Below are 24,619 nucleotides of genomic sequence, written 5' to 3'. Positions count from 1 at the left end.
TGCATCAACCTGTCTGCTTCAGTTTGGTTGTTAACTTCAGGGCTTCTGCAGTTGCGTTCTGCCTTTCCAAATCCGTGTGATCCCGTGGGGTGGTGTCTGGATGATGATTTCTGCCAGTTCCGCAGTGGGAACACTGGTGTTTTGACTGGCAGCTGCCATTTGGAGTGCAGCAGCGAGCCCTCTGTGCCCCTCGGCTCTGGTTGTGGTGGTCACACACCAACTGAGCCAGTCCATCCGTGTCCCTCCACCCCTGCGGATCCTGCTCAAGGTGGTGCCCCCGATGTCTGGCTGCCGACCCTCCTGGCGGGGTAAGGGGAGGCCCAGCGATGGGCAGCACGTGGCCTGCGGTTGTGTAGGTTCCACTTGGTGCTTACTGCTCATAATCTGAAAAGATGATCCCGGTCTGGAGTGGCGCTGGGTATGATAAGCAGTAAACACCTCTCCAATGGGGAAACGTGCCTGAATGTGCACGCAGGCAGTTGCATGCTCTTAATAATTTCAGTGCTGCTGGCTGAGTGAAATCTATAGCTGCACAGTTGGGGATTCAGCATCTTAGAACCTAATTTTAACAAATGTACAATTTCCTGGTTTACTTAGGTAACAGCACTGTGGCTACTGTGTAAATACATCTGGCTGCCGTGGGGAGTATCGGGGATAACGAACACCACTCGCTGTACGGGGCTGGCACAGCCAAAGGATTTCTGTTTCAGGATTTCTGTTTAATGGAGTGGCTGGGGACCCATTTAATTTGAAGCTGGGGTTCTTCACTTGCCTGTGGTGCACTTGGAGTGAGGCCAGGAGAAGCTGCTGCTTATTTTTCCTCCTCCAGTTCGGTGGCCGCTCTGTGATCTGCGCTGTAATATTCTCCTGTAATAAACTGCAGCTGGACGTCACCTGGGGAGAGTGCCGGGCTGTGGCTCAGGAGATAAAACTCCTAGCTTTGCCACAGGGACCTTTTGACTAGCCTTGGGCAAATCATTTAATCATTTAATCTGCTTGCAAGCAAGGTCACCATCCGTTAAATTGTATTTTGTTGGTAATGAGGTCCTGGAATAACCAAACAATGCTCAGATGTGCCAGTGAAACGGGGCTGGATACACCTCGGTCCAGCAGGACCTGGGTAAGAAACTAGAAAAAGCACTTTGTGAGGGATGCACTGACACAGACTGCCTGGAGGAGCTGTGGGCTCTGCTTTTGGAGGTTTTTATCGATGGTTTAGAGAGAGATCTCTTGAGTGATAGTTATAGCTGCTCCTCACAACAAGACTGGATTAGGGAATCGCAGCTTTCTGGCCACACATCTTTGATTTACTGCGATCCAAAGCCATTGACCCATTTACCCAGGTTTTGGATGAAAGTGAGACTTCCCCAAACTTGAATAAACCAGCTGTGAAACTTATGAAGTGTTAAATTTCCCTTCGTGTCATACTTCAAGGCAGCCAGAAGAGCGGGCGTCTGTTCTTTGCTGCTCCGGTGCGCGGTGGTGTTGGCAGCCCCGGTTCTGTCCTCGGCGGCTGCACGGAGAATAAAGCCCTCTTTTCCCAGCACCTTCCCTATTGACACCAGGTAATTTATAAGCTATTTCGCAGTGGTGTGCTCGAAGCTCGATAGCTGCCAGCTGTAGTTTCTGAGATAGCAGGTGTCAAGTATCAGCGCGGCGAGGAGAGGTGTCTGATTTCTGCCACCTAGGTGTCCTGGGCTGATTAAGGATTGTGCTGGTCGTCTTTTGGGGCTGGCGGGTTAAATGTCCCCAGCTGCGATGCACAGCTGGATGTACGCCATGCCGGGGCTGCAGCTGTGGTCCTGCTTCAGAGTTGCTGGAGGAGCCTGCGCTCCCTCGGAGACGGTGACAATTTTGTCAGCCTTACGCCAACGCTGCCTCGCTGTGCCGCGGGGCTTCTCGAGCATCCTTGCGGTCAGAGATAGCTGTGCCCGTGCTTGCTTGTCGCCGTTATCAGGGGAGAGTAGCTCTGCTCCGCTGAACAATCTCTGCTCAGAGCATTTATGAATGCGGGCGCAGAGGGGAGGCACGAGGCACTAAACCAGCCCCTCGCACATCCTTCGCCACAGTGGTTTACGCCTGGTAACTCCCCTTTGATTTCAGAGCATTTCCTTTGATTGAACGTGAGAGCCTCTCATAGAAAAGCTTCAGCTCCAGTTTGCAAGTTTGCTTGTGCTAAGAGGACCGTGCCTTTTGAGGTCTGTTCAGCAAGCCTGGGAGGAAGCCGGGGTCACCGGGAGCCCCGGTGAGGGTGCTGAGCTGTCCGCGGGGCGGTTGCAGCGCTGGGGCTTGCAGCGGGGCTCTCCGGGGTTTCTCTGTTTCTTTTCACCCCAGGCCTGTTGGGATCTGTATGCTCAAAAGGGAGACTGGGGGAAGAGGTTGCTTATCCGGTATGCCTTGTGTAAACAACGTCCAGAGGCTGGACAATATGAGCGAATTTTGTGCATAATTCACGCGATCGTGTTTGTTATCAGGGAAATGCCTTCTGGTGGCTGAGTTTCGCTCTTCCCCTCCTCTTCCTTGTCCCAGGACTGGAGGAAGCAATGCTCACAATGCTGTGTTTTGCCCTCTTAACTCGTTCTCAGAAGTCTGGTGAGCCCGTCCAACACCCAGGGGCTGGGGAGGGCGGGCAGCAAAGCAAAGGTGGGGGGCAGGAAGGTGGCTGCTGTCTGAAACCCAAGGGCTTGGTGTGCACGGCATCCTTGGGGAACGGCTTGGTGTTTGCTGTCCCTGTGGGTCGGTAACTCCTGCTTTGCCTTCTCTTACCAAGGGACACTGTGGATGAGGCTGGGGCTTGCAGCTTCTGTGTTGTTGGCTGCAGAAACGAGGCAGGGGGCTTGTTTTCCCACAAAATCGGGTGTAAAAATGCTTTTTCTCATCCTGAGTCAGGAGGGTTTTTCAGGATGGAAGCACAGAGCCAAGCATTGCTGTGGTGACGCCTCTCCTCTCCGGACACGTGTGCATTGTACCCGCAGTGGGTGAAGCACCCGCGGGCTGGCAGCGGTGCCCCTGCCACCAACCAGCCCTTGCCAGAGCTGCCAGGCACCTCGCTGGTGATTTGCAGCCTGCTTTTAGTTAAAGCAAAAGCCTAAAAATAAATAAAAGGTGCTGGGAGTCCTGGTCATTGCTTTATGTTAGGAAGATGTAGATTACTTCACACCGGGCAGGGCTCTTGGGCCAGGGCTCAGCAGCGGGGACTCCCCCGAGTGCTAAGAACCGAGCAGGTAGGGCTGGGACCAAACCCCAGGTTTGAGCTGGGAACTTCCCAGCACTCGATGCTCAGATCAGGCAGTTTGGCTCAGATCTGTTGTCTAATTAAAACACAACAAAGCCCTATTAATTATTGTGAGGTCTTCCTCCGCGGCTGACAAATGTCCTGAAAATCACGTCTTCGAAGGCGATAAATCACTGCAACAGCTCTAATGGCTGGAGATATTTCATAGGAAAACTTCTGATCAGCTCCAGGAGGGAAGCAGAGTGTTCTCACTTCCACAAAGAGGACAAATCTCTGCTTTTTCTCACTCGTTTTGGGTGGCAGATACTGCATGGAGTCAATGTGAGGAGGAAGGATCAGGCTGGTGCAGGGGTGAGGTTGTTCCAAAGGGTTTGCTCTTGTGTTTGCAGTTTATACAGTGCAGCCTGCCCTTTCGGTGACCCTTCCTATAATTCTGGGGGGTTTCTGGCAGGCTGCTGACCTGCAGGGGAGGTCAGGGGAGCGAGCCAGCCCGCTGCCCCACTCCTGGCCTCACAGCAATGAATCTTACAGGGCTATAAAAAGCAGAACGGGCAGAATCCACCTCCAGCTTAGAAAATAATCACAGCCTCTTCTCCCCCCGCTGCCAGCCCAGCCATTTCTCACGAGGCTCCGTTCTGTGAGACAGCTCCCCAAAGCCACCTCACCCCGGGGGTGCACGCAGAGTTTTAGGGTGTGCAGGAGACATTTGGGGGGCCTGGCACATGGGGTGGGCACTGGCTCACTGTGAGGCTTGGCACAGAGCTGGGGAAACGCCTCCAGCATCTCTGAGGCTGCTTGTGTGGCCAGGCAGGGGACAGCGGGGTGCTGCCAGGTGGCACTTGGGGACCCTCGTGGGGATGGCAACGGCATCGGGCGACGAGGAGCAGAGACCTGGATGGGAATGGGACAGAGGGAACGGAGCTGGCCGGGGGCTTGTGTCTGAATTAGTGCCTAGGAGAGCAGCCCTGCCCCTGAGAGAAGACAGCAGTGCCATGCAGAGACGGCAGCTGCTGCACTGATGACATCAAAATTGTTCCTTTGATCCATCATTTTCCACGGGAGATTCTCTTCCTTTTTATTTGGCTTTAATTTCCTTTTTTCTTTTTTTTTTTCTTTTTTTCTTTTTTTTTTTTCCATGTGCATAAAAACACAACTAATGACAAACTGTGGTGCCTGTGAGTGACTGACAGCTGGAATAAGAGAAATGACTAATCGTGCCTCCTGAAGCCCTGTCGCATGGAGATTAAATGAGCCCTTTTTTCTTCCCCCCTCAATGAGAATCATGGGCATTTGAATAATAATATTATAGTCTCCATTAGGATGACAGTGGGGGAAAAAAATCGGCTCAGACCTGTGATTATTCCTTCAATCTAATAATTATTTAAATACCAGATAACTCCTTTCAGCCTAATTGAGGCCTTTCAGCTGCTTGGGTTTATATTGTGTCCCTGAATTTACTCTCTCTTTTACCTTGCGTTACTAATAGCTTCAGATTGCTTTTAAAGCCATATTTTAAACTCGCTTCCAAAAAAAAAAGGGAGGGGGGGGGGGGGAAATTAATGGCCCAATAGTATTAAGAGCCAGAGTTAAAAACACCTCCCCTCTCCTTTCCCTGGTGTTTAACTCTCCTGCAGCTTTGCCATCCCCGACCTCTGCCATCGGGTTTCCTCAGGTGCTCCGCGTCATCCCGACCCCGTTCTGTGCCACACGTGTGCCCCTGTGTGCCCTGTGCCACCCACGGTCCAGCTCCTTTGGGCAGGGGAGCGGTCAGTTCAGGGCCGTGCTGTGTCATCTCCAAGCGATGTTTGTAAGCACGGGTTCTTCGGGTTCTCCTTCCCATCCTGCCGCCCCCTTGTTGCAAGGCGCCGCGTGCGAGCGGGACAGAATTTCCTTTCCTTTCTGAGCTTCATTTGAGTCCCAGTGCCTCTGTCCCAGAACCACCTCCTCCTTTCCCTCAGAGCCCAGCCTTGGCCACTTGGCCGTGTTCCCAAGGGCGAGGATGCGCAAGGTTGCGGACCCTGCTGCGGGCACCAGCAGCCCTCTGAGCAGAGCCTCGGGAGCTGCTTGCTTGTTGGCCTTCTGGAAGCTTCTCAGGGCAGAGAATAGCATCAGGGTGCTCCCCCAGGAGCTTGGCAAGGAGAGCAGGGATGGCTGAGCTGCGGGGCAGCGGTCACTGGGTGCCACCCTGGGACCCCCGCTATCACCACGGATGGGTTCGGGTGGGAGCTGGCAGGGGCAGGCACAGCTTCAGCCAGAGGCAGAAATCAAGAAGCTGGAAATAAGAAGCAAGCAGCCGGGGAAACGTATCCCTGAGCAGAATGAGAAACCCATTATCGTGCTCCTTCCCCTGTCTTGTCAGTGACACTGAAACGTGCAGCGCGGGGACAGGGCTCCTTTGTCACCTCTCAGGAACACCCGGCTCCAGCTCCCGGCATTAACAAGCCTAAAGAGCGGCCATTCGGTGACACTCGCTTACGAGCTCGGTGTAGGTTTTCAGCAGCGTGAATTATTTTAAATACCAAAACCGAGATCAGCATCAATCAAAGCGGAGGCTGCCGACAGCCCCGACAGCTGCACGTGGGGCGCGCGAGGGAGCAGCCTCCTGCATGCAGTGCCGGGGGGGTGCGAGTGAGGGAGATGTGACCCCTGTCTTCTGAGGTTTTGTTGTGGTTTATGTCATGTAAAGCCCCATAGAAGTTTCCCCCTGGCTTGCAGAGCCATGGTGGAGGGCAAGAGGGAAGGTGGCTCATCCTCTGCATCTCCCCGGGGCTGGTGTGACCCTGCGGTGCTGTGCGGTGGTGGAGAGCATCTGTCCCCAAAAGAAGATGAGATAGATCCCGAGATCATCCAGCCAGGAGCACAAAAGGAGTGCAAAATCTGGGATAAAGGAGAACTTTGTGACAGTTTTCTGGGTCCAGGTTGTTGAACGCATCTGTGGTGATGAGCAAGGCTGAGGTTGAGCTGGGAGCCCAAGTCAGGGCCAGCAGCAGCTTTGGAGATGGCACCCAGGGAGATGCCAGGGATGTCCCTGCTGCTGGGAGAGGTCCCCAACCCCCCTGCAGGGATGTTCTGGGGGCTGATGTGAGCTGCCCACCTCCAGTGAGCACTGAGCAGCTCTGCCAGCCGTCTCCTTGCTGTGTTTCGGGGTGCTCAGCTGGCTGCACTTCCAGCAGGTTTGCAGGAGTCCGGGGAGCTGCAGGCAGCGTGCGGCTGAGCCGGGAACCAACCGAGCAGAGCAGGCAGAAGGGTTCTGGGTGTCCTGCTGAGCAGCCACGGCGTGCACGCTGCCCGGAAGGGTGGACGAGGAGCTCTGCTGGAAACATGCCTCTTGCAGCCGAGACCGGCGCTCGTTTCCTAAGGAAATTCCAGGCTCGTGAGTCCTGCCCCGGCTGTCGGGCAGGCAGGAAGGGGCAGGGGCCAGCGGGCTCCGGCACCCTCCCAGCACCCGTGGCTGCGTGCTGGTGGTGGGGAAAGGTCCAAGGTGCCGGTGGCTCCGGGCTGGGGCTGGGCATCAGCTGCTGAAGGAGGGCAGGGCTCTGCTGACCCCGTCCTGCTTCAACAAGGGTGATGCTGGGGTAACGCTTGGCTGTGTGCCCTTCCCTGAGTGTCTGGAGTAGATGGAAGGGGATGAGATGTTTCCAACATGATGGAGAGCTTGCTTTAAATGCCTGTGTAGCTCTCCCTGTGGCAGCAAGAGCTCTAAAGCATCCTTTGGTCATTACCTCTTCTGATTCACCCCACGGTCACCTTGCCTCTGCTGAGACCACGTCTGGTACTGCTGAGTTGTTCTCTATGATAATTTTGGGTGGTGGTGGAAGGGAATTTAAGGACCATATAAAATGTTTTCCCCAATTTGACACTTTCCATTAAATAATAATGTCTTCCATTCTGTGGCCTCTTTGCCACAGAGATTGTGGGCAGAGTTACCCAGTTCAAGTCTTATTCCTTCACCTTGTCCTCACGTTCGCACCCAAATGGCCACGTCATGCAGAGGAAACCCTTCTGATGGTTATCCACGGAGCTGTTAGGAAGGGCACAGGGACAGTTTGCTTGGCATGCATCTCCAGGACAGTGTCCAGGCTGCTTTGCACAGGTTTTCATGATCACCTGGAAGTTTTGTTAGAGCAGGAAACTTGTCCGAGCTTCCCAAACCGGCCGTTTCTCCCCTGCGCACGGTGCTGCTGGCTGCATTTGCATCTCACCTACCCGCTGTGTGCCTCCACCCCAAATCAGCTGCTTTTTGGCAGCACAGTGCCTTGTAAGGGCTGAGAAATGCTGCTGCCTGAAAAGCACCTGCACAGGTACTGCTGAGGGGAGTGATGGAGGAGTTCCTGATGGCTTTGATGTGTGCGTGCTCCCTGCGCTTGCCTGCATGAGATTTCTTTCGCAGGTTTTCAAATTAAGTCATCGAGGATTTAAAGGTAGAAAACACCTCTTATTTCCTCCGCTGCTTCCCACAACATACCCTGCAGGAGACATCCTTTTAGCCAAGATTGCAGATTGATGGTTGGGTGTGTGAACTGTGGGCTTTGTCTTGGGCTGACGCTGCTGATCCCCTCTCGGGGCTGAGCAGAGCACGTCAGGAGCAGCCGAACCACGCCACAAATTAACACGCAGAGCCTGAACCAAGTGGCAAAACATCGGGCCTGAACTGTTTACCAATAAGTAAGGAGACCTGCTTAATTCTTGTTGGGCTTAGAGATGTCCTCACTTTATCTCAAGGACTGTGTAATTAGAAAGCCTCCTTTGAATTTTATCTGCAGGCACGCTGGGTCTAATCCCCTGCTCTGTCTGCTTTGCTTCTCTCCCCTAGAACCATGTGAGGGACGTTGCTGGGGCACAGGACAAGCGCGGGGAGCACGAGCTTTGCCTTTCCCAGGATGGATCAGAGGAAGATCTGGCCTCGGGTACCGGACTCCGATGGCTGGTCGGTGGCTTTGCTCTGTCTCTTCCTGGCGTCGCTGTCCCGAAACGCGTCTGGCAGCACCTTGTTCAGCACTTTCCACTCGGAGAACCGGGACTGGACTTTCAACCACCTGACCGTGCACCAAGGGACCGGAGCCGTCTACGTGGGAGCCATCAACAGGGTTTACAAGCTGTCGGGTAACCTGACCATTTTGGTGGCGCACAAAACCGGCCCCGAGGAGGACAACAAATCCTGCTACCCGCCCCTCATCGTGCAGCCATGCAGCGAGATCCTGACGCTCACCAACAACGTCAACAAGCTGCTGATCATCGACTACTCCGAGAACCGGCTGCTGGCCTGCGGCAGCCTCTACCAGGGGGTCTGCAAGCTGCTGCGCCTGGACGACCTCTTCATCCTGGTGGAGCCCTCGCACAAGAAGGAGCACTACCTCTCCAGCGTCAACAAGACGGGCACCATGTATGGCGTGATTGTGCGCTCGGAGGGCGAGGACGGGAAGCTCTTCATCGGCACGGCGGTGGACGGGAAGCAGGATTATTTCCCCACCCTCTCCAGCCGAAAGCTTCCCCGGGACCCGGAGTCGTCAGCGATGTTGGATTATGAGCTCCACAGTGACTTTGTCTCATCCCTCATTAAAATCCCCTCAGACACCTTGGCCCTCGTGTCGCACTTTGACATCTTCTACATCTATGGCTTTGCCAGTGGCAATTTTGTGTATTTTTTGACTGTCCAGCCTGAGACCCCAGAGGGCGTCTCCATCAACTCTGCCAGCGACCTCTTCTACACGTCTCGCATCGTCCGCCTCTGCAAGGACGACCCCAAATTCCACTCCTACGTCTCCCTGCCCTTCGGCTGCGTCAAGGGGGACACGGAGTACCGCCTGCTGCAGGCAGCCTACCTTTCGAAGCCGGGAGATGTGCTGGCCAGGGCCCTCAACATCACGGCGCAGGAGGACGTCCTCTTTGCCATTTTCTCCAAGGGACAGAAGCAGTACCATCAGCCACCGGACGACTCCGCGCTCTGCGTCTTCCCCATCCGCACCATCAACGCCCAGATCAAGGACCGCCTGCAGTCCTGCTACCAGGGCGAGGGCAACCTGGAGCTCAACTGGCTGCTGGGGAAGGACGTCCAGTGCACCAAAGCGGTAAGGATGCCCTTGAGTTGACTCTTGTAGCCTTTGGTATCAATACAGGGCCCTGTGGTATACGGGTTGCAGGATAGGGTTAATCTTTCCGTGCCTCATTTTCCCCAAACGTAGATGGATGCAGCAATCCTTTTCCTTTTTAATCCCTATTGTTATCAGGCAGTCGGTGATGACAGCGAAGGGAAGGGATAGCACTGAGGCAGACAAATAAAGGTGTGCTGCTTGTCGGAAGGGTTTGCTGTGCTCTGCCTCGGGCCCTGGGAGCTGGAGGAAGGCTCTCACCCTTCCCGCAGCAGGAGGGTGGTATCAGCAAACCTCCAAGGTAAATCCAAATGACAGTTGCATCTTTTGTGGTTTCCTGCAGCTGATTTCTTTAATCTTGATCACATGCAGATTGTTCTAGGGCTGACTTGAGAATCCCTGGGGCCTTCTTTCGCCAAGCATATTAAGTTTGGCTGCTGGGAGGAGATAAACGTGCAGGTTAAATGAAATGAAAGAAGGAAAGGAAAACGCTGGCTCGCGCAGGGGAGAGCGGGGGAAATGCCCCACGGCCCCACTCCCCCCACCACCCACTCCCCTCTCTGGGATCCTGACTGCCCAGGGCTGCTCCGTGCCCTGAGTTTTGCTCACAGCTGCCCCAAATCTTCTCTTTCCAGCCCGTTCCGATCGACGACAATTTCTGTGGGCTCGACATCAACCAGCCCCTGGGTGGCTCGGTGCCGGTGGACGGGGTGACGCTCTTCACCTCCAGCCGGGACCGGATGACTTCTGTGGCTTCGTACGTCTACAACGGCTACAGCGTGGTGTTTGTGGGGACTAAAAATGGCAAGCTGAAAAAGGTAAGGTTATTTCTGTGGCTTCGGAGAGCCAGGATCCATTTTTCTTTGTTCTTGGGAGTCTCTGATACCTGTGGCTGCTGCTGTGTCTTGCCAGTATTTCCCAGAGTGAAACTGGGAGCTAGGAGGGAGCAAAACTAAGAGGGCTTGGGGTCAGGGCACAAAATGGTGAGGATGTTCCAGAGCATCCCCGCCATCGGGCTGGGAGCAGCCCCTTGCTGTGCTCGCACCAGCACCTTCCTTCAGCAGTGGGTCAACGCGGGTCTCAGCACCGGGCTGGCTCTTTCACCCACTGCCTGTCTGCATATTACAGCGTTAGCCTGTTTGTTTGTTGGGTTTTGTGTTGTTTTCAGCATTTGATCATTCAGAGACCTGTGGTGTGTGTTGGTGGGGCTGTTGCAGAAATCAACAGGGCGATAATGGGCTGGGCAGAGGGAAGCGAGGAGCTGGCTCTGGTTGTGGAGTGTGGCTGAGAGCAAACCTCAGCGAACCGTGCTCAGAGGTCTCGGATATTTCCCAGTTTGTGTAGAAAACCGAGCATGAGAGCTTTTGGGATTTGCTTTGGCGATGGCAATAGTGCTGACGCTGGCAGATTTTGGGCCACAGAATGGGTTAACTTGGCTGCACTTGGAAACCAAGCCGCAGGGCAAAGTCCTCCTGCTCTGTGCCTCCCTCTTCCCCCAGACAGCTGGATGACTGATCCAGCCTGGAAGATAAAATTCCTCACCCTTTGCATCACAAAAGCTGGGGCTAGTTGCCCAGGGCTAAGAAAATCTCCACGCTGTTTTCTTCTCCCAGCAGCAGGAGCTGGGGGACCGCTGGGTGGGTTTTAAGGTTCTGGAGTTGAATTGGGATTTTTCCCCTTCTATTTCCCCCAAAAACTTCTCTTCAGTAAGTGGGCTACAAAGGCAGGTTTGGTCAGTCACCCATCTGTTGAGTGTGGTCCTCGGGAGTCCTGTATTGCAACCGAGTGTGGAAATGGCCTTGGGGATATGGAATTGGGACCAGCTGCTGGAGGGGACCTCCCTTGCTGTGCTTCTCCATCACGGCTGCAGCTGGAAGCCGGCTCCTCAGTGTGGGCAGGCACTGGGTCCAGCCCCAGCAAAGCCAGCCTCAAAGATGTTGCTCTGGAAAGTTGAGATCTTTCAAATTACATTAACATATAAAAAACAGCACTTGGTGAACCTGCTGAATGCAGACCCTGCTCCCCCGTGCCATGGAAAGAGTTAACAAATGTAATCAACAGCAGGCTGTTAATTTTTTGTGTCCTTAAGCAGCGGGGAATTTCTTCCTCATCTATCCAGGAAGATACAAGGACAGGCAGATCCTACACTTGAACGTCTGCATCATTTTAATTACATCAGCTCATTAATATTCATTCGGCACTTTACAAGTGCTGAGCAGTAGTAAATTAGGTGCCTCCCTGGTGCACGGGGCGATGCTGAACGGGGAGGAGCAGGGGCTGGAGTGCACGGAGCGCCGGGTTCTCCTGGCCGAGGGGCTGGGAGCAGCACCCTCAGCATATTGCAGGTGCATATGCTGCCGAGCTGTGCAGGCTGCCGTGCTGCTTGCTGTTGAGTGTTTTGGGGGGAGCCGGGGAGGTGCCGCATTTAGAGGCAGTTAGAGCAAACAGCTTGTGCCTGCACACGAGGTATTTACTGTAGCGTTGCATTAATTATGTCGGATTACAGAAGAAGCCTTCTCTCCAGCAGGGTTTAATTCCTTGTGCTGGTCTTCGTTGTAGAACCACTTAAACACCTACCTTTCTGGTGCAAAGTTAATCTATTTACGCCCATCCACTTCACTGCTTTGGGCAGGAAGGGGCTGGGGGAGGAGGGCTGTGGGGATGGTCCAGGCTCTACCTGCTGCTGGAGCCAGCGGCGAGCAGGTGCTAAGAAAATTGGTTCATGTCTCCAGCGAGTCTGTTCCAGACGTTTGCTACAGTCAGCCTTCGGTGGCATCTGCCAAGCACCTTCCTGACAGGCAGCAGTGTGCTGTGCTGCTGCTCAGCCCCGTGCCTCCTGGTACCCGTAGCGCTGCCCTGTCCCGTGCTGCGTGGGGCTGGGGATGCTCTCTGTCTTCTGGTCCTGTCCACGCTTTCAGTAAATCTATTCCTTTTTGGCACGTGGGGTTATCTTTTATGTGGCATAAGAGGCCGTATGAAGCATGGGGAGCAGCTTTGTTTGGAGCTGGGGGGCTCCTGGGGCATTTTTTGCCCTGGTGGTCCCCGGATCCGTGCGTGCTCCACCACCAGGCACGTCCGTGAGGGCGCGGGATGCTCAGGGCTGTAAACGTTTCTGTCTCTCCTTCTCCATGTGCGAAATGAGGACAGTAAAAATGTGCATACTTCTGTAAGTGCCAGAGATTTGCAGATAAACACCTCTCCTCCGTCTCACCACCCTGCACATCTACCTCCACAACGATGTCTGAGAGCTGCGTCATGCCTGTTCCCTCTCCCGCAGTTGTTGATTTACTTTGGAAGCGAGCTGGTGGCTCAGGCTGGGATTTCAAAGAAGAGACTTTTGTGTAGCTGCAGGAAAGAAGTCAGGGAGCCAGCTCTGAAATCTCTTACATTTGTCTGTGCTTCCCCCGTGAGAGTTCATTGCCGAAAACTCGGCGTTATCTCACTGCTGTCCTTCCCGTGAGGCACTCACCTGCCTGCCTCATGCGCGTCCCCCTGGGGAGCAGCTGCTGCTTCAGCCTCTGCCCCAAGGAGCTGGATGCTGAAGGTCCCCAGGCCTCTGATTTTCCCAGCCCTACCCTTTCTCTGTTTCCTGGGGTGTGTTTGAAGAGCCTTTCTCCATCCCCAGCAGGGGCTGGGACCTGTTTTGTGCCTCTCTCAGCCACCTCGCGCAGCCGGTGCAATAGCGTGCGCACCTCTCTGCCCTGTCCTTGCTGAAGGGAAAAGAAAGAGTCAATAGATCCATCCATCATTCAAACCCTGTGCCGGCAGAGGAATTTGCTCACATAGCACTGCCTCATCCAGCCTGCCACCCTGCCATGGGGCTTGCCTTGGGCAGGGGGTGCTCGGTGCCTGTGGCCGCCCAAGGGGCTGCAGGATCGCTCCTGGGGCTGCACCCTGTGCACAAGAACCCCATGGCATGGGAGATGAGCGGGCAGCCTGGCTCCCCGGCAGGCTGGTTTTGAGAATTACCAACCCTCAGCAGTTTTCTCTAAGTGGGTGAAGAGCAAATGTGCTGATGAGGCTGTGACCTTCTGGATAAAGCACGGTACGCGGGGTCCTGCTCTCCCCGCAGCTCGGTGCTCCAGCTCTCCTGCACAGGGCTCGGCTTTGTGGCTGGGGGAGCAAAGTGGGTAATGGGATCATATTAGAGATGTAACTGCTCAGAATTGTGGCTTCCTGCAATAAAGCAATTTTCATCGAGCAAAATTAGAAGAGACATTAATGCAACAGTTAACAGCAACTAACTGCTGGGGGGAGATGTGTCGGCTTGCTTGCTCTGTTTATGGGCTTTATACAATTCCATCAATATTGATGTGTGATGCCTTTGATTTTGACACTAATCATTGCTATGAATTAAATTTGCAGCCATATAATTAGGACTGCTATTAATAGGGCCTCAAGCTAAGCACTGCTGCGTTAGTTGTCTTTTTCCTGATGGAAAACGGCATCCACGGAACTCAGCTAATGTGGTTTGCCTGGTAGATGCTGAGGCTGATGTGAAAATTATACTTGCTATATTTAGAGGGGCTCATCTGAAAGGCAGATGAATGGGAAGGGTCAGACTCCGAGGTTTCCTGAGAGCTACACTGGAGTCACTTGTAAACTTCCTAGGAGTTTGCTGCTTTTCTCCTCGGGCACAAAGGCTGAGTGGGAGAGAGCAGGACTGCAGGAAGAAAAGAGTAAACGTCGGCTGTCAGGCCTGAAGGCTGCTATTGCAAGCTTTATTCCTGTTTTAGCTGCCTTGTGCAAATCTTTCCGTTTATTTCTCTTACCCAGTGCTGTTTCAAGCCTCTGTCCCTGTGCGTGCCCGGTTTCATCTCAGCAGGCTGAGCACAGTGGCTGGTTGGCAGCATGGCTCACCACTAAAATCAATCTTGTATTTCATCCCAAGAGGTGTGTTTCTTATTAGATCTAATAAATCAGTGAAGTGCCCTTCATTCAGCTTGTCAATGGAGGACATTGTTTGTGATCAAGAATAAATAAATGTCTCTTCTATGTCTGACGGTGCACAGTCCAAGTATTATTTTGCCGTCATGCTGTTTATGCCTGCTCTGGACAAATCTCAGTTCCTGCAGTGGCTCGGAGCCTCGCTGTGCCTTGGGAGGTCTGGGACACGCTTCCAGCAGTGCCTGACTTGCAGCTATCCGGGGCAGGCTCAAAGGCTGCTCTCTGCATCCAGAGATTGCTTCTACAGAGCCAAGTGCTCCGCGTTGGCTGTCTTCAGTGTCCTTGGCGTTACAGACAAGAACTCAGGGGTGGGGGTTGGTTATTCCAGGTGCCAGGAGGTGAAGGGGATGGTGTTTGCATCTCAATTCCTGCCTGCTCCTCCTGGGCTAATGGGGTCAGTCCCTGTCCTACACAGCCGCCGCACGCTGTCCCACTTGCTCTCCTACATGGCTTGAATCAATTCTGGCGTGCAAGGTCACCCGAGAGAGGAGCTGGTTGGGATCTGTCGGGTGGAAAAGTACTGCAGAAAAATATGCAGTGCTGTGCCCAGTTTTCACGTTTGGAAATGGGATCGTGCCCACCCATTGAGTGCCCGATGACAGCGCCTTGTGCTGCCTGTCCTTGCTTTCAGCAAACCCCCGCCATGGTAGGGGACGGTGATAACTGATGGGCTGACACAGGCAGGGGAAAGGCGAACTTCTGAGTGTATTGTTATGTCCTGGTATGCGATGGTTTTATTCAGCCTGGATGATTCAATTTGTTCCATTAGTGGGAATAAAATAGATGTTTCACCATGAAATATATGTCCGGACCTGTCCTTATCTGACTTCATTCTACGGATAGTTATCTCATCCTGTTAATTTATCCTTAATTATCTCCTCCACGCACATTCTTGGAGCACTTTAGGAACAAAGGCAGTTGCATCAGTGTGTAGAGAAGCCAAGAGGACATCGGGCTGTTATTGAAGAGATGAAAGTCGTCTGCTCACAGCCTGCTTCCGAGGAGTTTCTCAGCACTGGCTGTTGGCTGCGGCTCGTCACGAGGACACGGCCCTCTGTGTCCCAGCAGAGGTGGTAGGCAGCAGGTGATTCTTGATTAAGCTTTATAATTGAAAGGTCTGAGAAACCAGGCTCTGTTTCTTGCCCTAGGATGTGAACTAAGGGGCATCTGGCATTATCTGCTTGTGATGTGCTATGTGCGGTGGGAGGAGGTACCCCAGCCTCAGACAGGAATCCCCCTCTGGGTGAAAGGGGGGCTCTCAGGGCATGGCCCTGGCAAACAGGCACCTGATCAGCACCTCCAAAATGCCCAGGATTTTTAGTAGCCAGAAGCTGGAGCTTTACTTTATAACTGGAAGCTGTGCAAGGAAATATAAGAGGTCCCTTCAGACTGCGGTTTGGATGGAATGGTTCAGGAATATCCCTACGGCCCCTTAAAGACATGAAATTGGTCCTCTCTTCTCCCAGCACTGCCTCCCTCCTTCTGTTATCTGTTGCCTGGCAGAGTAAAATTTGAGGGGAAAGAAAAAGAGAATTTGAGATGTGTTTTATAGCCGCTGGAGGGCTAAGGGGCAGGACATGCTATGTGAAATCGAGCCAGGTGGGCTGGGAGGCTGCTTTCATCCTTTTTCTGGCTCAGGCGATGACGGCTCTGGTTCTTACTCAGGTTCAGGCACCTTGAAAAATCAGCTTGAAATCTGGAGTGCAGCAATTATGTTTTATTCGTCTCCAAACAAAGTGGAGCTAGTAGAGTCTGAAAGCAGCTCACCTCTGAGGGCTCGCCAGTTCTGCCACAGCCTCAAAGGCCTGGAGCTGCAAATGCTGGGAGGGTTTTCTCATGAAGAGGTCCTGGTGTAGGTTCTGCATCTCTGGGGTTCGGTCCTGGCCCTTCCTAAAGGTGCTCTTATTAATTGTCCTGAGCAGCACAAGTGCAGGATGAGCTCTCATAGCCATACCCACGAGGTTGGTTCTCCCACTTGTGCATGCATTTTGTTTTTTTTTCTGACATGTTTAGAAGATGTTTAATCCCCACACCTTTCATAAGAAGGGCTGACATCTCCTTCATGAGGATGAAGTAAGGCAGAAGTTGTTCTTCCTCCAGTTCGTGCTGGAGGCAGAGCTACATTTTTCTGTATTTCAATAATGCATTTCTTGTCGGAGTCATCTTCGTGAAAAACATCAGGAAATACCAAACTACTTTGTGAATTCATGGCACTTTTTCTGACTGTTGGTTGCTTTCCTCTGGGTGTGAATCTGAAGAACTTGCTGTGTTCTGGATGTTTTCTTGGCAGGGTTGGACTTGTGCCTTTCCATTTGTGAGTCAAGAAGTTCGTGCTTTCCTTGGGGGATGTGTTTTTCTGCAGGCTTTTACAATCCTCACTGGGGTCAGAACAACATGAGTCTTGGTCCATTTGTAAGTTCTTCAATCCCCGCGTGGCAAGAAATGCTGTGAGAAGACCAGGCTGCGTTGCCTCTGTAAAGGCCTCCTTGGGGCAAAAGGAATGAATGTGGAAAACACAAACACAGCAGGAGGGGGGGCTGCAGGCACAGCCCCTGCTCTGCTGCACAGGGGCTGGGCTTTGGGGACGATCTCGGAGCAAAATGCCACGTGGAGGTGGCACCAGCATGGGCTGTGAGCGTGCCTGCAGGTTGGCTTCCCCTCCTTCCCCTGACACACGCCTTTCCTGACACGTTTTCCAGTTGCACGCTGAAGTTTACTGCCCATTGTTGTTCCTGCTGCTTTCTGCCGCAGGCCAGAGCACCGCCAGCGTTAGTGAGGCTGTGAAATATTGCTAGGCTTGCGAAGGCAGATCCATCACCTGCCTGCCCGCTATTTATGGGTGTGCCGGGCAGGTGTGGGCTGGATGTGGCCGGGCTCTGCATTAGCATGAGTCCATCACACCCGGCATGATGCATGGTCTCCCCACCTCCTCCTCCTGTTATTGCTGCCTTTTCATCGCTGCGGGGAAAGGCAGATGCCTGAATTGCTCAGGTCTTCAGGGAGCTCTTTGCAGGCAGCCCAGCCCGAGCAATAAAGAGGGAGATGGAACCACCCCGTGCTGCAGGAGGCTCCCAGAGCGCAGCAGAGAGGGCACAAAGGGTGGCAAAATGCACGTCTAAATGTGAGTGCTGCTCGAGGGCCAGAAGATTATGATGTGATGTCTCCTTCTTCATCAGGTGCATCTCCAAGAAGCCTCCAATGATGCTAATTATGCTTCCTAATTATGCAGGAAGGGAGCCACATCTCGTGGCTGGGGAAGAGGAGCGTGGCACCGTGAGGTGCCGGTGTTTGTGCTGTTCTTCTCACTTCAGCCACTAGTTCCAGTGATCTGATCTGACGTTGAATACATTACTCGAGCTTGCAGCTTTCTGCTCTACATTTGCACATTGTGATTTACACCCCCGTGCAGTAGCAGCCGTTTCTCACATGCCCGAGTCCCACCTGGGTCTCGGCGAGCCCAAAGGACACTGAAAGGGACCTGAGGTCCGGACGTGTGAAGGTCTGGACTGGGACCGAGGAGGCATGGCACTGAGCAGGGATTTCAGATTCCCTGACACACGCATGCAAACAGGAGGCTGCAGACAGCAGCAGTGGCCCGGGCAGGCCTGGAGTAATTAGCAAGTGGCTTCAGCAGAATTAGTGCCCTGCACGTGCCTTCGCCAGGGCCCCCACCACCTTCTGCTGCTCCTTCCAGCTGGGTACACGCGTGTGCATCAGGTAGATGTGTGTAGATGAAAGTGATGTGCGTTTAAAATGCATGTACATATCATACAGCCCCGTCATTATACAGGGCGGGATTTTTATTTTTTTATTTATTTTGTGGTAAGCTGCTAAATTATTTATTGTGTGCTGGGCTTTAATCTCATAAACCTGCCTGCAGGCCTTACGCAGAGCAGCCTGAGCATCCTATAAAGCAGGGAGTCAGGCAGCACTCGGTGCTGCAGTGACTGTAGGAGGTAATTGTTCACCTTAGCTCAGCCTCCTCCTCCCCCTCCTCAGCTCATTAAAAGCAGGAGGCCTCTTAAGTTGGTCATTGCCACTGACTTCAGGAGCGATTTGCATTTGCTGCTTGGAGAGGATGCCAATCCCGAGATCCGCAGCGGTGGGAAGAACAAGAGCCAGTCCCTTGAGCTGCTCAAAGTAAAGAAGAAAGGGTGAGGAAGAGACACTCGGGTAAAACAAGGTCTTTCAAATAAACACCGCGGTGCCTCCAGCTGGGAGCGCTTACCTTCCCGAGCGGCTGGGAGTGCTCGCAGCCTGCTCCCTCCCCGCTCTGAGTTAACATTTGGCTGACTAATGTGGTGTTTGCTTTTGCTAGTCATCCTGCAGCCCGTGGCTTATTAGTGGGAAAGCAGAGCATCCTTTCGCCTGCTTTCAGCTCGCGAGCTTCTTTGATGCTTTCTGCCTGACGCTCTTGGAGCTTCTCACTCTGAGAGGCTTTGTGTCGCACACGCAAGTGGGTAGGTTGGGGAGAGAAGGGGTTATCCTGGTCTTGTAGGCTTAAATTAGTAAATGGCAGTCGGAATAAAGAGAGTCCCCTGCTCCCACCTTCTCCTTTCATTTACTAGCAGGCCAGTTGCACCTCTTGAGGATGTTTGGGCTAATTCATTCTGCAGAGCTTGGAAGCAAAGGGAGCGGGGCTGAGCCACGGGTGTCCCAGGCTGCTGGGCTGCAAATCCCTCCTGTTCTGGGGGGTTCATCCTCTCCCGACCTCCTACAGCACCATCCGAGTCGGTTTTTGAGCCTGGCACATGCAGCAGGTGCTCGTAGTTTACAGTTCCTTCATATTTCATTGTCGTTTTGCTTCTGAACAAGGAGTTTTGCATCCTGTGCTGCCCAGGAGGTTGGATGTCACAGCGATGAGTGTTCTGGCACAAGGTTGTTCTCCTCAGGATGCTGGGGAGCTTTTTTCCTCGTGCTTTAAGAACAGGCAAAAGCCTCTGGGGTAGTCTGTAAATGCATGTGATGGGACGAGCCAAATGTCTTTTTGTTCTGCATTTCTCCAGTTTTCTTTTCGTGCTTTCTTTGTGCAGAGCCTTTCACGCTGGGAATTTTGCCTTGTTCTTGAGAAATAAATAATTAGAACAATCTGGAAAGTATGGGTTGAGGGACAGGTAGAGTTGGAGAGAGTGAGGAGTTGGCAAGCCTGGGGCAGGCTGCTCTGCCTGTGGTTTTCCCAGGGGGAGAGGGATAACATCGCACTCTGACTTCCCAGGGAGTTTGTTTGAAAATTGCTTTGTAATCCTCAGCGGAAAGAAAAGATAAATACTGGGCTTCATTCAGGATAAATAGTTTTGTGTGCTGTTTTGCAGTACCAAATGCATCCCACCGAACGGGGATTTGCCCTTGATATTCCAGGGCTGCCAGCTCCAATGCCTGGCTCCTTTTCTTGGTCTGGGGAGCTGTTCGGGAACAGGGCTGGGGAACTGCTGCCCATAAACTCCGAGGACTTAACTTTGGACTTCCTTTCAGCAGTTCAAACTGGATTTATCTGTCCCTGCAAGAGGGAGGCACTGACCTTTAGAAAAACTGTGGGGCTTAAATGATTGCAGCACTATCAGGGAGGGAGGCGTCCACGTAGCTAACAACGGCAAAGGGTTCGATATCGGTAGCTGAGAGGCAGCGATCAAACTCTGTGTGTGCCAATAGATTAACGAGGACTGGGAGTGCTCCTGCCAGAGGGAGCACGCAGGAGAGGTTTGCAAAGCTGGAAGTGGGTTGTCCTGCCTGCCTCACTCGTTTGGGATGGGGTTTGCAATTTGGGTTTCCTGGGCATGAGGAAATGCTCAGGTATCTGCTGGGAAAGTTTCCAGGAGGGTCCCTCCTGCTGCCTGAGTCTCAGCATCCTTCACAAGCAGTGACCGTATGGGACCTGGGGTCTGTTTGTTGCCCGTGGGATGCGAAGTTAGCCAAAATCAAACCTAAAGCAAGGGGGGGACCCCACTGCAGCTGCTGGGGTTTGCCTGGTGCCAGCAGCACAGCTCAGAGCCCGGCTGGCCGTGCAGAAGGAACATCTGCAGAAGCCGTGCAGATAGCCGGGGCACAGCACAAAATGCCAGCGATGGGGCGTGAGACTAGCGGCTCGATATTTGCTTGGGAAAACAAACAAGCCTAATGCTTCTCAAGTGCGCTGCATGGCGGCCGTGATTGCTGAGAAACCTGTGATCAGAGGCACCAAGCAGCCCGGGTCCAGCAGGATCAATGTGCTGTTCCTCGAGGAGCATTAAAGAGCAGCCAATGCCTCCTGGAAAACGTTGATAAAGCTCTCCTTTTAGAATCATTTCTGCTTCTCCAGCACAAATGTACTACTTCTTGTTTGTGTGTGTTGCTTTCTTCATTCCCTCTCTTATTATTAGGAGCATTTACATGAAAACGGCGTCTTTTGCTCTCGCAGCATATTCCCCGTTTGCAGCTGCGCTTTCCCAGCCCCTACAATCCCCACCTTCCCTCGAAATGGGGCTTCCCCCCTCCTGGCTGTCTGTTCGTGCTAGCTCAGGGCCCTGCATACAGCCGCAGTTCATGGCAAAACGGGATTGCTGCTGGGGTCCCCATGCCCCAGAAAGGGGCCTCATTTTTAGGGTTCGTCCCTTGCTCTTAGGGCATCCCGGGAGTCGGTAAGGATGCTCGGGGTGCTGGTTTTGTGCCATGCATAGGAGATGTTGGTGCTCCTCACCGGGTGTCCCAAGGTGACTGGCTTGGCTGGGGAGCTTTATGCAGCAGGAGAAGCAGTTTTGGAAAGAGCAAATGGAGATCTCCAGCAGGTTGTACGCATGATAATGTAGATTAAAGGAGGAAAAAAAAAAAAAAAAAAAAAAAAAAGCTAGTGTTCAGGGCATGTGTACTCTGCTTGCTCCAAGTGCTGGCTCCAGATGCTGGGAACGTAACTCCACGTGTGCTGAGCACAGCTTTCAATTCCTCCTGCTCTTTCTGCTGTAGCTTTGTTTGGGGAGTTTGGCTCTTAGGCTGACTTTAACGCTCCAGCACAATAGGCTGAAGCACTGCAAGTGATACCTGCAGCCTCCTGGCCAGAATCTGGTGCTGTAGCTGGTGGCAGGGCTTTGCCCAGCACCCCCGAGCCCCCTGCCCGTGAGAGGGGTCTGGCCCTGGCTGCCCCCGCGCTGCCAGCGGCTCTGCTGCTGCTCATGGGAAGCAAACGGGTGTGGAGAGGTGAAATTCCTCCCCTCTGCTTCTCTCACCTCTGACCCCGCTGCATTTCTTCCTTCTGACCCCTGAATTTCAGATGCGGCCTCTCGTACCCCGGGGGAGGAGGGCAGGCAAAGGGCAGATGATTTCGGCTGCATTTTGGGGGTGGGGAGGTGAAGCCAAGAGACAAATGAAGGCTGGAGCTGAGCTGGGGGTGGGCGAAAACATCGCGGGCTGGTGTGGAGAGATGGCCCCGATGGCACCTGGTGGGGCAAACGGTGTGATGCTCGCAGTGTTTGGCTTTTAAAGGGCAGGTCGGGGGCAGCTCCTGCCCTCGTCTTCTCAGGCAGCAGACAGGGTATGGCTCAGCCTCGATGGGCTGTGGGGTTTCTGCATCCCAAGCAGGCAGAGCTCCCGAGGGGCTGGCACAGCCCTGCAGCCTTGCTGGGCCCTGGCACACATCTCGGAGCCGTCCCCCGTGGCAGCAGAGACCACAGGCTGCTCGCTTCAACCGTGCTGAAAGGCTTAATGCAAGCCAGAGACGGAGGAAGAGGCAGCGAAGACGCTTGCTGGTCCCTCTTTGCCCTGTAGGAAAGCTTTGCAGCTTTCAATTTCTCGTTGCTATTCCCTCTAGTGCACCCCTGCGTTCGTGCTGTGGCTCAGGCAGAGGTGGGGTTGTCGGATTCAGAAACAGAAGTGGGGTTTCGCTGGTGTGCCAGAGGAGTTTTTCAGGGTTTTCCTGCAGTAAAATGGCAGAGGAGCCAGCCCTGGCTGAAGGAGGCCGGCACACGGGGCCCTGCGGAACAGCCGGGACTTCACAGCCCTCTTGGGACCCTCACCCCCGGTCAGGAGCCCCCTTGGCCCCCAGCCCTGCCCGTGCTATAGGAAAAACTGCTGCTTCCAGCCCCTGGCACGCTGCCTGGGTGGGCGAGGGGGTGGAAACAGCCGCGCCGTGACCCCCCCGGGACACTCCCCATCGATAAGGTGCTGCATCATGTCGGGGCTGAGCCCAGGCCCCCGCAATGTGCTCGATCTCCTCCCTGCCAGGTAGGTTTAATGTGCTCCTGCCCTATTCATCACCCCGGCCGGGCGGCTGGCGGCCAGGAGCGCAGGTGCAGTGCCGTGGCCCCGCCGCCTGCACAAAGGCGCCGGCTGAATAAGGATGCAGTAAATGTCTCCCTCTCCCAGATTTATTCCTTCATTAGGTATTTAAATACATTCTGCTCTATAGGATGCTTCTGCCAGGCTGCTGCTTTTTTTTTTTTTTTTTCTCTTTTTTCTCATCGGTGGAATAAAGGTGGTGGCTGCACAAAGCTTCTCCTTCTGCCACAGCACCGAGCGAGGCCAGGAGGGTCCTGCCCCAAACAGAGGTGGCTGGAAGGGGCTGTGGGTTCGTGCCTCAGCCTCCACGGGCCGGATCTGTGCAATAATTTGGCTGGCAAGCAGCCAGGAACCTCCCGGGACCAGTGGGAGCCCCAAACCCTGCAGGTTTTGCCACAGCACTGGTGGGACCGGGGCTGGGCTGCCCTGCCTCTTCCTCTCACGCCGGTACCCGAGCTGGGGCATCCACGTGCTCGACATTTTCGGCACTCGCAGCAAAGTAAACGCTCTAAAACCATGCAGTCATTGAACCAAACAGCTCGGGGAAGAGCGGGGAAACTAAAATTAGCAGAAGCGCCCCAGGCAGAGGGCCACCTGGGGCTTTGTTGAGTTTCGCTCTAAACTTTCATCTCTTTTATTTATAATTTGTGGCTGACTGATTTTTTTTTTTTTCCCCTTTCCTCCTCTGAAAGCGAGGAGCTTTGCTGGGCTGGGATGCAGCTGGGTACCAGCCCCGCAGTTCTGGGGCTGCGCTGCCTCCCACTGCCCTTCCTGCCCCATTTCTGCCCAGTTCCCCCAAACAGGGACGGCTTTTGCCCGTTTGCTGAGGTCCGGATCCGTGGGCTCACCAGGCTGGTGAGCTAATTAGCTTGTGAATTGCTAGCTCAGTGGTGGAATATTTAATTGGGCCTGTATTTTACAAGCCTGGGTTTCATTCGGGATGCTGAGGGAGTTGCATTGCGGCAGCTCTCGGGCAGGTAGGAGTCTGAACACCAAAAATTAAAGGGAAGCCGTGGGTACCAAGGCTCTGATGTGTGAAGGGCTTCAAATAGAGATGCACCTCTTGAGCTGTGTCCAGATACCACTGTCAGCTTTCATCTGATGGAGGGACATCGTGTCACATACGGCTGTTTTTTTACATCTGATTTTTCCTGCCACGTGTACCCTTCCTAGTCTTGCTGTGCTCGGTTTGGGTTTTGTGCAGTCTTTCTACCCAGAAAATTTGCTGTGTCCTTGTCCTGGAGGTGGCTTGGTTGTAGGGCAGCAGAAAACTTGACTCTGGCTCGTTTTGTGCCTGGCTCCACTCGGATCCCAGACCTGTGCCAGCTCTGCTGCTGCTAGAAGCAATGTGCCTGCGGTTGTCCTGAAAATAAACAAAATCTCATTCAGCACTGCTCGGCAAGGCAATTTTGGGGTGATTTCCAGTGGAACGAAAACTGGGAAGGGCTTAAATCAATGACCCATGGGTACGAGGCTTAAGAGGGCCTCACCAGACCAGAGCAAAGCCTCCCCTCTGCTTCATTATATAGTTTATTTTCCTAATGAGTGTTACTTCCACTGAGCTGACCCAGCCCTCTCTCCTTTGGTGTGAGGTGCCCTGACCCCTGTCTCACTGAATCACCGCTCTCGCTCTGCTGCCTTCCCCAGGGCTTTCTCCTGGCCCCGGCTTTCATCGCCTGCGGCTGTGGGGAAATTGGGAAGCAGGAGCTAGATGGACCCTGGCCTTGGTGTGTCCCAGCTGCTGCAGGAAGGCCGAAAATCACCTCTGGGGCTGTGGCAGGAGGGGTGCAGCACTGGTGTCGATGTGGATCACGATTTTTTTGTCCCCTGGGAATGGCTCGGTAAATGAAATGTTCCCCTTAAACCAGGGTGTGCTCCAAAAGCCGAGAAAATGCAGCACCTTCCACCCAGCCATTGTTCTTTCCTACCCTGTCTCTGGCTAAATTAAGACTTTCTTAGAAATGCGCAGGTTAAAAGTTTAAAAGCTTAAGGTTTCATTCATAATTCACGTATCAATGAGGCTTTGATTCCTCCCGGGGAAAAAGCCGCCTCTATCTGCAGCGCATTTTGATAGGGTTGCCCCGTGCCAGAGCCCAGGACCTCT

The 24,619-nt window shown here is 53.6% G+C and overlaps 1 protein-coding gene across 2 annotated transcripts in view; it reads left to right on the top strand.

Annotated features, from left to right (window-relative positions):
- PLXNA2 (plexin A2) overlaps positions 1-24,619 on the top strand; it is a 142,726-nt gene that overhangs the window by 11,028 nt on the left and 107,079 nt on the right. The window contains exons 1-3 of one of the 2 annotated variants that reach the window (XM_084498118.1): positions 2,161-2,198; positions 8,049-9,303; positions 9,960-10,142. In XM_084498118.1, coding sequence (XP_084354244.1) covers positions 8,116-9,303; positions 9,960-10,142 — 1,371 coding nt within the window. In that variant the 5' untranslated portion in view covers positions 2,161-2,198; positions 8,049-8,115. Of the gene's footprint in view, positions 1-2,160; positions 2,199-8,048; positions 9,304-9,959; positions 10,143-24,619 lie in introns of those variants that run through there. The other variant, XM_084498117.1, reaches the window with a different exon arrangement.

The sequence above is a fragment of the Aythya ferina genome (assembly GCF_964211825.1).
Source record: "Aythya ferina genome assembly, chromosome: 25".
NCBI classification, from domain to species: domain Eukaryota; kingdom Metazoa; phylum Chordata; class Aves; order Anseriformes; family Anatidae; genus Aythya; species Aythya ferina.
This window is presented reverse-complemented; position numbering and strand designations above follow the sequence as displayed.